We start from the raw sequence: 12451 nt of genomic DNA, 5'->3' as shown, positions 1-12451 counted from the left end.
TGCCCATTCTTCCTTGCAAAACAGCTCGAGCTCAGTGAGGTTGGATGGAGAGTGTTTGTGAACAGCAGTCTTCAGCTCTTTCCACAGATTCTCGATTGGATTCAGGTCTGGACTTTGATTTGGCCATTTTAACACCTGGATACGTTTATTTTTTAACCATTCCATTGTATATTTGGCTTTATGTTTTGGATCATTGTCCTGTTGGAAGATAAATCTCCGTCCCAGTCTCAGGTCTTGTGCAGATACCAACAGGTTTTCTTCCAGAATGTTCCTGTATTTGGCTGCATCCATCTTCCCGTCAATTTTAACCATCTGCCCTGTCCCTGCTGAAGAAAAGCAGGCCCAAACCATGATGCTGCCACCACCATGTTTGACAGTGGGGATGGTGTGTTCAGGGTGATGAGCTGTGTTGCTTTTACGCCAAACATATCGTTTTGCATTGTGGCCAAAAAGCTCAATTTTGGTTTCATCTAACCAGAGCACCTTCTTCCACATGTGTGGTGTGTCTCCCTGGTGGCTTGTGGCAAACTTTAAACGAGACTTTTTATGGATATCTTTCTTCTTGCCACTCTTCTATAAAGGCCAGATTTGTGCAGTGTACGACTGATTGTTGTCCTATGGACAGACTCTCCCACCTCAGCAGTAGATCTCTGCAGTTCATCCAGAGTGATCATGGGCCTCTTGGCTGCATCTCTGATCAGTTTTCTCCTTGTTTGAGAAGAAAGTTTGGAAGGACGGCCGGGTCTTGGTAGATTTGCAGTGGTCTGATGCTCCTTCCATTTCAATATGATGGCTTGCACAGTGCTCATTGAGATGTTTAAAGCTTGGGAAATCTTTTTGTATCCAAATCCGGCTTTAAACTTCTCCACAACAGTATCTCGGACCTGCCTGGTGTGTTCCTTGGTTTTCATAATGCTCTCTGCACTTTAAACAGAACCCTGAGACTATCACAGAGCAGGTGCATTTATACGGAGACTTGATTACACACCGGTGGATACTATTTATCATCATCGGTCATTTAGGACAACATTGGATCATTCAGAGATCCTCACTGAACTTCTGGAGTCAGTTTGTTGCACTGAAAGTAAAGGGGCCGAATAATATTGCACGCCCCACTTTTCAGTTTTTTATTTGTTAAAAAAGTTTAAATTATCCAATAAATGTTGTTCCACTTCACGATTGTGTCCCACTTGTTGATTCTTGACAAAAAAAAATTACATTTCATATCTTTATGTTTGAAGCCTGAAATGTGGCGAAAGGTTGCAAGATTCAAGGGGGCCGAATACTTTTGCAAGGCACTGTATATATTTCAAGCTATTTGCTTTCTATTCCTCTTGTGCTTTATCTCCATTGCTGATTTTAATTATTATTATTAGCAGTAGTTTTTTTTTTTTTTATTCTATTTGTGATTAAATGCGATTTTTATGTATAATTTTATTTCCTGTTTCAATTGTCTTTGTTTTTACGTTCTATTGATTTAATGTGATTTTTATGATCTTCATGTGATGTAAAGCACTTTGAATTGCCTTGTGTTGAATTGTGCTATATAAATAAATTTGCCTTGCCTAAAGGACTGTATTTATTTAAATCTTATTTCGATTTGTTTTTTTTGTTTTTTTTTAACTTAATGTTATACTTATGTTCCAATTTGCTATTTTGAAAATTAAAAATCCTGTCCAATGGGAAAAAAAGGTTTTTTTTTTAACTTAATGTTATTCTTATGTTCCAATTTGCTAATATGTTTTGAAAATTTTAAATCCTGTTCAATGGGGCAAAGTTTTTTTTTTTCTTTCTTTCTTTTTTTTAACCCAGATATGTCAAAATAACACATTTTAGACCTGTAATTGCAATACCGTGAAACCGTGATATTTTAGCTTAAGGTTATCATACCATCAGAATATCATACCGGCACATGCCTATTTATATTTACTGCTTATCATTGTGCTATTTCAAATGATTCATTGGACTTGAAGAGCTAGACTTTCAATTTAAAAAACATAAAAGGATATGTGGTGAGTTCTAGAACCTCCGAATGTGTATGTAGCGTTTGTGACATCATGGTAGGGAAAAAAGTAGTGTGCTGTGCTGTAGTCGACCAATGATGGTGATTACATTTATATAATAAATATTCAGGTTTATTTTTCTTGTTATTCAAGTACTGATGGCTGGCGAGCCAACTGCGCGGGTACTTTTCCCAGTTATGTTGTTCGAGTTGATGGGAAGAGTAGTTACAAATTGGGCCATTTAAAACAAAATGTTTTCTTGAGAGTGCAACGACTAAACTAGTTCTACAAGGGAGGCACAGTTCGCAATAAATTCTTCCCAAATGTGAAGTTCAGTCTTGAACAGCTAACTGGCCTATATATGGGGGAAAAGTAACAATATTTGTAAAGAGTTACTATTTTACGCGACGAGTCATACGTGCAAACGCCTCAATGACTCACCCAACTAAGCGTGAAATGGAAAATCATTAAAGACGGAAGTTTAGACATGAATCTGGCAACATAAAAAACATTTTTTGCCAAATTGCATACATTTTGTGATTGGTTATATTCAATGTAAACTTCTAGCATTGTTTTGAAAATGAAACTGCAGCGCGCCGCGGATGGTAGAGAACCGTCTATTTGCTGGAGTGGACCCCGTGTCAAATCGTAACTTTAAAGCGCGAGCGAGCCTTCGACCTTTTATTAGTTCAGCGTGGATTGGAGTGCTTGGGAAAAGATCGCCCATACATTTGAACCCGAGTCGCGTGGTGGTTTAATCAGTACATCCCTTTCCTAGGTTACATTACGGTCTCTGCCAGGGAATAGCTGCATCCGGGACCAGTCGGTATACGTGTTCACTGCCGTACTAGGAACCACTGCGCCTTTAATGACTTATGCAGATTGAACAGTGGACTTGTATTTAAAAAGAAGGAAAATCTTACCAATAAATGTCGGCGCGACAACGGTGGAAAAGGCTTACGTCCTCATCGTAAACAAGACACACCGGACGACGGCGGCCAGAGGCTACAGCATTTTTTTGGGTGCGTTTTTTATACAAATCCAATGACACACACACGTTTCGGCCAATCAGAGTAGAGCTTGTAGGTCGGTCGAAGAGCGCCGCTTACGTCAAGCCAATGGGAGATCTCGATACATCACTTTAGGTGAAGGGTTGACCAATTAAGAATTCGATGTGGTTCGTAATGAGAATTAGTATTCGAGCAAAACGACTTATTTGTAGCAGTGATAAATAGTAATGCGCGTATCCATGGATATACAGTAATTTACGTGTGATATCTGGAGGGATAAAAAGTTTTTTTCTGCCGTCATAAAAAAATACATCTTGAAAGGCATGGTCAAAACAATGTTTTATTATGCAAAACGCATAGACAAGCAGTGTCGTCAATTGTAATGTCCAAGAAATACACAACAATTCAGTATATGGGTGATTTATTTAAAAATAATGGTGAAACAAGAAATGAAGCTGTATCATCAGGCGCCAGGATGCGATCACGTGTAGAGCTCAAAGTCCAATCGCTTGGAGTTGTAGAATTGTGATCCTTCCTGATCCAAGCGCCTGCAGTACACGCCGCTGCTGAAGTAGCCTTCGTCCACCCAGTCCTGAGAACAGAGAAAATTTTAGCGAAAGACCATGTTTCTGTGCCATTGACGGAGATGGACGTCCAATCCGTTATAATTAGGAGAGCCTGGCAGTTGAGTAATCGCTCCCAGTTCAAATGGATTGGATGTCCATCTCTGTCAATAGCAGTTGATAAACCGTTTGTAATTGTCTATATTAACATTGCTTTAGAAATTAGCCAGTGATTTTCCGGCAAAATGATATCAATAAACTGTAATAGGTTTGACTTGTTTGCAATAGTACTTGTGACTTCTGAGTTTCGTTTATCGATCCATCTACCTGCATCTGCTGACTGGTGAACGGTCCGTAGACCTCCGACTTGTCTTCGTTCTCCCACTTGTACTCCCACATCACCTCCTCGCTCACTGCCGAGAGACAACAGGAGATTCAATGAAATAGGTACACCCTTGCCTGACAAAGCGAGCATCAAACCTCTTTTGTCCTCGTCAACCTTCTCTTTGTCCCCAGCGCCGTGCTTCTCGTCGAACTCCTCTCCGAACATGTCCAGTTCATCTTTGTCTTCCTCTTCCTCCTGCGTTTGCTTGGCGGGTCGCTTGCCGCTCATGCTCTTGAGCGTGTAGGCCAGCTTCTCCTGGGTTTGTTGGTAGATGCCGTACACGCCCGACGCCACCAGCCGGTCGGCAAGAGATGTGAGGCGGTCCAGCTTCTCAGTGTCCCGCTTGTTGTCTGCCACGTGTTCACCGGCATCCCGCAGTTTTCCCCTCTTGCGACCGCCGAGGCCTCCGAGCCGACGCAGCGCTGCCGTGACCGTCTCTCCCGGCAACAAAAGTTCCACCAGGGCTTCTGTGAGCTGCTGCTGCGTGAGGGAGGCCAGGGGGTCCTCGGCGGGCTCCGGCTCTTCTTCTTCCTCGTCCTCTTCATCTTCACCTCCTTCCTTGTTTTCCTGCTGTTCCTCCCGCTTCTTCTCCTCCTCTGCCTCATCTTCATCTCCTGCTCTGCGCTTGCGTTTGGCACTGAGTCCTTTCTTCTTTTGTTTGAATGGTTGCTCTTTGATTCTCACCTGGGAAAATGAGAATTATTAAGCTTCTTTCAATTTTTACAGTATTTCTTAATTAGTAGAGCTGAAACGAATACTCGAGCAACTCGAGTAACTCGAGTTTAAAAACTGATCCGAGTAATTTTATTCACCTCGAGTAATCGTTTATTTTGACAGCTCTAAGCATCCCGTTTCGCTCGGACTACTTTTAATGCGGGACAACGCGCTGACGTCACGTGCGTAGAGGAAGAAGCAATAAAAAAATATAAAAAACATTTCCGCAGCCGACAGCCGCTCCAAACTACGCCGACGTTGCTAAAAACTAGCCCGCGTGATGTTAAGTTGGTAGCAGGTAGCATCTGAGGAGTCTCATAGAGATCACATGTATGTTGAACTAGATGCAATATGATAGACTCGGCCGCGTCTGGGCAGCGTTAATAAACAGCGGCCATCTTAAAGCAGTAGAGCGCTAAGCGCTAAAAAATAAGATTAACGTTACTGTCTGAGTCACTAGCTCACGCAACGTTAGCCCTGCAGAGGGCTAGGTTTCTATTAATTATGACCACTTTCGATGCGTGGCTAACGTGTCTTACATACAGGTTTTAACATAACATAGCTTTGTGGAGTGATAAGGGTGTAAAATAAAAACTCAATAATGCTAACTATCAATTTTAGCTTAGTAGTCATTGCTGGATAAAACACCAAGTAGCACTGGTCCCTAATGTGCTCCAATACAGCCTGTATCATACATTTATCTTGAACACTGCAAAAACACAAAATCCTATCAGGACTTACAGTTTAGAGTAGCGTAAAACTTAACTAGTACTTAAAAATGGCTTGACACAAATAGAAATTCAATTGAAACAGGTGGGAAAAAATCCTAACTTTTAAGTGATGTGTGTTATCAAGCGTAATGGCATTTTTAGGTATAAATATATATATATATTAATAAGATCTAAAGGTTTTTTTGAGTGAAAGCAGTGAATTTGTCTTTTTTTTAATTCTAGTTACATCTGAGATGACATTGTTGGCTGTTTTCAACAATATACATCGAAAATAAAGACATTGATTGACTGAAAATGGTTCAAGATTAGATGAAATGTCTTGTTTTCTCATGTATATTTATAATTGCTCTTCACCTAAAAATATATTTGTTTTATCCGATTACTCGATTAATCGATAGAATTTTCAGTCGATTACTCGATTACTAAAATATTCGATAGCTGCAGCCCTATTAATTAGTATCAGGTAGACATGGGCTGATAACCAGTTTGAAGGTATACTGAGGTTATAAAAAGTCAAGGTACCAAATATTGCAGAAATTTGCCATACTTGCCAAATTGTGCTATTTTGTGAGCACTCTGCAGCCTGTAATATGATTGGCCGCTTGCAAACTAGATTTAACAAGCAGTGTATTTTTTAAGGTAACTAGCAGAGCCATGTGAGAGAAGAGTTAGGAGGAGAATAGTGAGTAACATCAAGGATAATCTTACAATACAAAAGGCGGACAAAATATGTACCGTATTTTTCGGACTATAAGTCACAGTTTTTTTCATAGTTTGCCTGGGAGTGCGACTATATTCTGGAGCAACTTATGTGTGAAATTATTAACACATTATTATATTATTTCACATGTTATTTTGGTGTTTTGGAGAGACACAGTTTGTTAAACTTCTTAGCATGTTCTTCATGCTATAGTTATCTGAATAACTCTTAATAGCTATGTTACGTTAACATACCGGCCACGTTCGCATTTCGTTGTTCATGCATCATGTAACACAATTACACTTATTCAGCATTTTGTTCTCTATTGTATTTTTATTTTAAATTGCCCTTCAAGATGACATACCTGTTCTATGTGTTGGATTTTATCAAGTAAATTTCCCCCCCAAAATGCTCCATTGTGACTTATGTTTTTTTTCCTCTTCATTGCCCATTTTTGGGCTGGTGCGACTTATAGAATTATATAGCGACTTAAAAATACAGTATATATTAGAGCTGTCCCGACTAATCGACATCATTGATGACGTAAATGCATCGACGAGCACACTATCCCGTCAACGGTTAATAAATGGTTAAAAAAATATATGCGTGGAAAGTTGAGAATGGCGGACGCTTGGAATACAAGCGGGGAAAGCGCCACAAGGTAAAAAAAAAAAAGCGCACCAGAGAGATCAAAGCGTGGATTTATGGGTACACTGTCATGTGCAGTCTCTTCAATGCCAAACTTGCATACCATAGCAGCACATCGGCCGTGAATGAACACCTGAAGCGCCGGCCCGTCACCCAGATATAATTTTGGAAGACGGCAGGAGACAACAAGCGGATCTTAAGTCCATATAATTCCATATTTTATTGAAGTTGCCTTTATGTGGGTTGTACGACAGAGTATTAGGGGCTTATGTCGGCCGAATGTGGCTGAATAAGCAGTTACGCACTTTACATAGCGCGTTGCAGCCCCCGTTAAAATCAACAATATTGAAAGCATCTTGTGTTTTAGAATCGGTTTAAGGAAATCCTTATCAACTTGCTTCATCTACATTAAATTATAATCAGTTTATACTAACGCTGCGTCGTAGCTCCCAGCAACATTACCCCTACGTAATAAGGCAACTTTTATTCTCGTAGCAATATTACTACTTTAATTTTCTTTCTTGCTTTTAATTTACTTATTTGGCCCTAATACTCCAGCGTAGCGTTGTGTCAAAGTTTTTTTCACGTACTTCACTCCAGTAATACGTACAATTTATTTATCTACTCTGCTGGTGCTCACTCTAATGCTGAAAACAATAAAGATATACCACAAAAAGAGAAAGTAAGAATTGTTTTGAATGCTGTTGGAAAAGTGGGGTTACCGAATCAGTTTAAATTCCATTGTTTTGCACTAGTTAACGCCATCAGCATTGGACCTCATTGTTTGTGATATATTATTGTTATTCATTTGTTTATTTGTACAGTGTATCACAAAAGTGAGTACACTCCTCGCATTTCTGCAGATATTTAAGTATATCTTTTCATGGGACAACACTGACAAAATGACACTTTGACGCAATGAAAAGTAGAGTTCTTTGGCTGTGGTGCCATGTTGGAACTTTCAGTGACCAGTATGAAAGAGTGTGAGAGTTGCTCTACAAATTTGAACACAACTGCTCCTTATGCACACCTGGACCAAGTGACACTAACGAGTCACGTGACATTTTGGAGGGAAAATGCCAAGCAGTACTCAATTTGGACATTCAGGGATGTAGTTTCTAAGGGGTGTACTCACTTTTGTTGCCAGGGATTTAGATATTAATGGCTATATTTTGAGGGGAAAATAAATTAACTCTATTGTATAAGCTGCACACAGAATACTTTTCATTGTGTCAAAGTGTCATTTTGTCAGTTTTGTCCCATGAAAAGATGTACTTAAATATCTGCAGAAACGTTAGGGATGTACTCACGTTTTTGATACACTGTACTTTAATAAAGAATTTAAGTGTTCCAACATGTATTTTGAATTAATAATCGTCAACAAAAATTTAATTGCAAGCGTTAAAAAAAAAAAAAAAAAAAAAAATCATAAAAAACATTATTAGACTAGTTGACTAATCGTTAAAAAAAGTCTCCAGACTAATCGGGAGAAAATAATCGTTTGGGACAGCCCTACTATGTATCAACAAAGTTCAATGTTTTGACAAAATTTTCATCTTATGCTGAACCAAATCAGCTCCTTGACGCTCATTCACCTGCCGTTTCTCAATACCAAAATTTAAACTAAAGAATCTAGTTGATGCTGGGATTCCTTTCTCCTTTATTGTTTTTCATATTTTCATTTATATTCGTCATTTACAGTGATTGTAAGGTTCTTACTTTAAAGCCTGAACAATGAATCGATTGTTCGACCCCATTTAAAGGTTGAAATGTTAAAAGTTATGGGCTTTTTAGTCTGTAGTGCAGGTGCCCGCATGCATCAGGTAGCCCCTCCCCTGCAAGCACATAAGTAACTCACGTATATACAGGCATGAAAATGGGTCAGAGGTTAAAAAGGTGAGGAGGGTGTGGAGGAAATATGTTCCGGCGTTCTGCCAAAATGTCCTCCGTCGGCAAAACGTCCTACATGAGGCCAATTTGAAAATTTAAATTTTTCACATAAGGCTTATTATTCAAGGTAGCGGGGGTTTAATTAGTTGAAGGAGTTGATTTCAACCACCATTGACTCGCGCTAGCTTAGCCACTCCGGAGCCCTGAAACTAACAAATAACAGGCAAACTGCACAGAATTTGTTCAAATCAACTCCAACGACTAATTAAACCCCGGCTAACTCAAAGATTAAGCCTAATGTAAAAAATTCCGAACTTCCCCTTTAAAATAAAGACCATTGAATATGGCCATTAAAATGTTGTCTATAAAAGTTTTAGAGCAATAAAAAAAACAACAAAGATGAGTGAAATTAACAAGAATCGTTAAATGTATTTCATAATGGGTCCAAATTGTTTTTCGAACAGATCATGTGACGAAATCACCTTAGAGACAGCCGTTTGCTTTGCTTAGCCAAAACTACAGCTGAGGAGGCAAGATGGATATTTAGAATTTCTTTAAACCTAAGCTTTCAAAACCTTCAACAACAACTGAGCTTGAACCGAGGATTGAGCACAAGCAGTATCAAAAAAGTCCTGGCTGTCTTGTTACCTGTTGTGCAGTAATTCCAAGTGGTGCTTGAATTGGATGCTTTTAGCGGTCGACAGTCTTTTTGAGCCTACGCAAAGTTCGCAGCGCACGGAGATATTTTTGTCATCTTTACTGGACAAAAATGTAAAGTAATGGCTGTTTCTCCAGTGTGCAAAAGCAGCCATTTGTAGTATATCTCCTGCCTATTTCATTGTATCCTGGCGAGGTAGCAAGGCTATGTTGTTTTGGCCGCAAACTCCCAGCGCTCACGACTCACGCATTATGGTAATACACGTGACCCATTTTTTTTCCATCCCCGATTAGAAAATGTGACATGTGATGTCACTCCCATGACTACAGTATTCTTCTTTCTACATACATTATGGGGCAATAGCAAAATAGTAACGCACAGGCATCAAGGAAAGTAACTTTAATTAGATTACTGATTTAGAAAAATGAATGTGTTAGATTGCTCTTTCCTGAAAGTAATCAGATTACAGTTCCGCATTACTCACATAACGCGTTACTGACAACACTGCTTTTATATTACCATTAAATACACAAGCTTGACGCTAACTTAACGGGAGCTATTTTTTTCACCGGAGATTTGGCTAGCTGTCATGCCGCAAAATATGAAAACGATTGAAACCATTACTCACCAAATTCAATATGCTGGCAAATGCATTCATCTAAAAAAAAATTGGGAGTGAGACCTCTCCTCGTCCAGCGAACGTGAATTTGTGCTTAGGACAAGATCATCTGTCGCAATTAGCGATCTTTGACGTTCTCTTTTTTTCCCCCTGCATTCAAACTTGTTTCTCTCTCAGCAGCTGTGATTAACCTCAATGAAGTTGCTCTCCTAGCTAAGCCTTGCCTATCATTCGTCTTTGTAAGTTTTTAGTAACTTTGTGTATTGAATTTGAAAGGAAAATGTGTGGGGGGTTTTTTGGCGAACATTTTCATGAAGCTAAACTGTTGAAGCTACTCACACGTTGAAAATACGATTGTACAACGTTTTAAATGTATTCATTTGGTATATTTCAGTTACCACAATTTGAGAGCTCAATAAATTGAAGAAAAGTACGCCTTGTGTTTGGAGTGTTTGTTTTTGGGTTTGCTGGATTAGCGTCACTGACACACGCAGCATCAAACAGGGGAAGGGGTAAGCGCTGCCTCGCCAAGCCACTTAACACCATTTACCATTCTGGCTGTATTTTTGACACATGAAAAATAACGGATACGTACTACTGTATGACGGAAAATTTTAGTGATTTTGTAACCGCGACTTTTTCATAGCATGGTAAACCGTGAAGGTAACCGACACATGCCTACCCCCCCTTAAAAAATTTCTCGTCGGATCTACACGATTCACGTAGGTCATCCTTTTTGACTTCAAAACGGCGAATTTCGCCGAAAGGTGAGAGATTTTCATGCCTGTATATAGCTCAACAGTGATAGGAAATGGTGATTTAAGAATGTTCTATATTAATTTTTACTTAGTTTAGAAATGTTTTTTTTTTTTTTTTAACTGGATCAAATAGTTTAGTTTAAAAATAAAAATTAAAAGCAAAATCAAGTTTTGTTTTTCAACCAAAACTGAAAAACAAGAAAATAACACATTTTTTGGCTTTGATACCGTTTTTGCTCAAGGTTATCATACTGTTAGAATCTGATTTTGGCCCATGCTCACTGCTGCTTAGAGGCCTGCGCATAACTGCATCTGCTCAGCATGTACCAAATTTTTGGCGCCATCTAGTGGAACAGTAGTTGTACTTTTAAATTGAATTCATTCAACTTGTTCCGTTTTGTTGAGGTATTAAATTACACAAAATGCAGTTGGGTTTGAATGTTTTGGTTAATTTGCTCATGTACATGTATACATTTTTTTTTCTCTTCTTAACTCTTGCATGTGTATCTGTGTATCACTTGATTCTGTGCAAAAGGTAAATGCAGTCTTCCGACAGCGGAATTTAGCATGATCTCTGAGTGAAAGCGGCTCAAGAAAAGGTTCCTTGGAATAGTTACCCAGTCGATGTTGTCGAGCCAGTTATCTCGGATCAACTCTTCCTTTTTGATGAAGTAGTTGCCTTCTGAGTCAAAGTGTCCCTCTTGCATCTCCTCCTCCAGGTTGAAGGGCGTGATGGAAACGCCCTCATCGTAGTCGATGGTGGCATTCTCTTGGCCTGAGAAGCAACACAGAGTGCACAACTGATGAAACAGCAAAAAACAATTGACAATCCCGCAGTTTGTGGGCAACATAAAAGACTCACCGTCCACGTCATCACTGGCCAAAATGTCATATTTGCTGCTCTGGGTTTCCTCCCCTTCGTCTTCCTCATCACTGTCAAGTGAATGCTTGCCCTTGAACCTGGAGCCCGGGCCACTCGCCACCTCTACTGTCGGCTAAAGGACACACAAAAATTCTTCATATTTATTTTCATTTACATTTTTTAAATCTAAAGCTCAATTCTGAAAAATGTCCGATTTGAAAAAAACACACCGTAAGAACCAGTTACATTCTAAAATGGCATTTTTTAAATCGAAGAAAATGTGCACTTTCTCTACGAACAATGTTTACAAACAGAAAAATATAGCATGTGGACCTTTTTGTTTGGGATCTCGTCGTCCAGATCCAACGCCCCACCGTCACCATCCGCAAACGTGACTTTCCTTTTGGACATTTTGGTGCTTGAAAAAAACAAACCTTTTTATTCCCCAAAACGGAAGAATAGTAGGGTATTGGGAGAAAGTGTGTTGATATTGGCACAGCAATCACGTTAGCTCTGATGCTAACATGTTAGCTCGCAGCAGCAGGAGGCACATGCACAAATGTAAAGCATTGTGAGCTCATTGGCGTTAAGCTCAAGCCCTGTTCGACTAATCAGTCAAATGCAAAAGTTGCGGAATGAAAGCGTCGGTTTATAGTTTTAAATAGTAGTGTAAAACACAAAAAGTTACGAAATGTAACCTGATAACAATTTAAACGACGTTCGTCTTTGACCTGCTTTTCTTCGGTGGTTTCTTTTTCTTCTTCTGCTAAGCAGACGTTTGCCTTCCCAAACCTACAGCGATACCATCTGTACGGAGGGCGAACTTTGGTGCAAAACTGCTAAAATTAGACATTTTTTCAAATACTGCTGTTCTGTCTCTTTTGTTTGGGATTATAAACGAAAGGGTTGA

The 12451-nt window shown here is 39.4% G+C and overlaps 2 protein-coding genes across 2 annotated transcripts in view; both read right to left on the bottom strand.

The window, feature by feature from the left end:
* Positions 1–3068, bottom strand: part of prr14 (proline rich 14) — a 29700-nt gene extending 26632 nt beyond the window's left edge. Inside the window, exon 1 of the mRNA XM_057861364.1 lies at positions 2927–3068. The gene's annotated coding sequence lies outside the window, so the exon portion shown is untranslated. The remainder of the gene's footprint in view (positions 1–2926) is intronic.
* A 278-nt stretch (positions 3069–3346) lies between these two features.
* On the bottom strand, positions 3347–12320 carry cd2bp2 (CD2 (cytoplasmic tail) binding protein 2). The gene is made up of 6 exons (XM_057861365.1): positions 11875–12320; positions 11542–11674; positions 11297–11454; positions 4057–4645; positions 3904–3989; positions 3347–3605 (listed from the first exon to the last, which is right to left on the bottom strand). The coding sequence occupies exons 1-6, from the start codon at positions 11950–11952 to the stop codon at positions 3495–3497; spliced, it is 1155 nt and encodes a 384-aa protein (XP_057717348.1). The 5' UTR covers positions 11953–12320; the 3' UTR covers positions 3347–3494.
* Positions 12321–12451: the final 131 nt, after the last annotated feature.

The sequence above is a fragment of the Corythoichthys intestinalis genome, chromosome 16 (genome assembly GCF_030265065.1).
Source record: "Corythoichthys intestinalis isolate RoL2023-P3 chromosome 16, ASM3026506v1, whole genome shotgun sequence".
In the NCBI taxonomy this organism is placed as follows: Eukaryota; Metazoa; Chordata; class Actinopteri; order Syngnathiformes; family Syngnathidae; genus Corythoichthys; species Corythoichthys intestinalis.
Note: the sequence above shows the minus strand (reverse complement) of the source record. Positions and strands in the feature narration are given on the sequence as shown.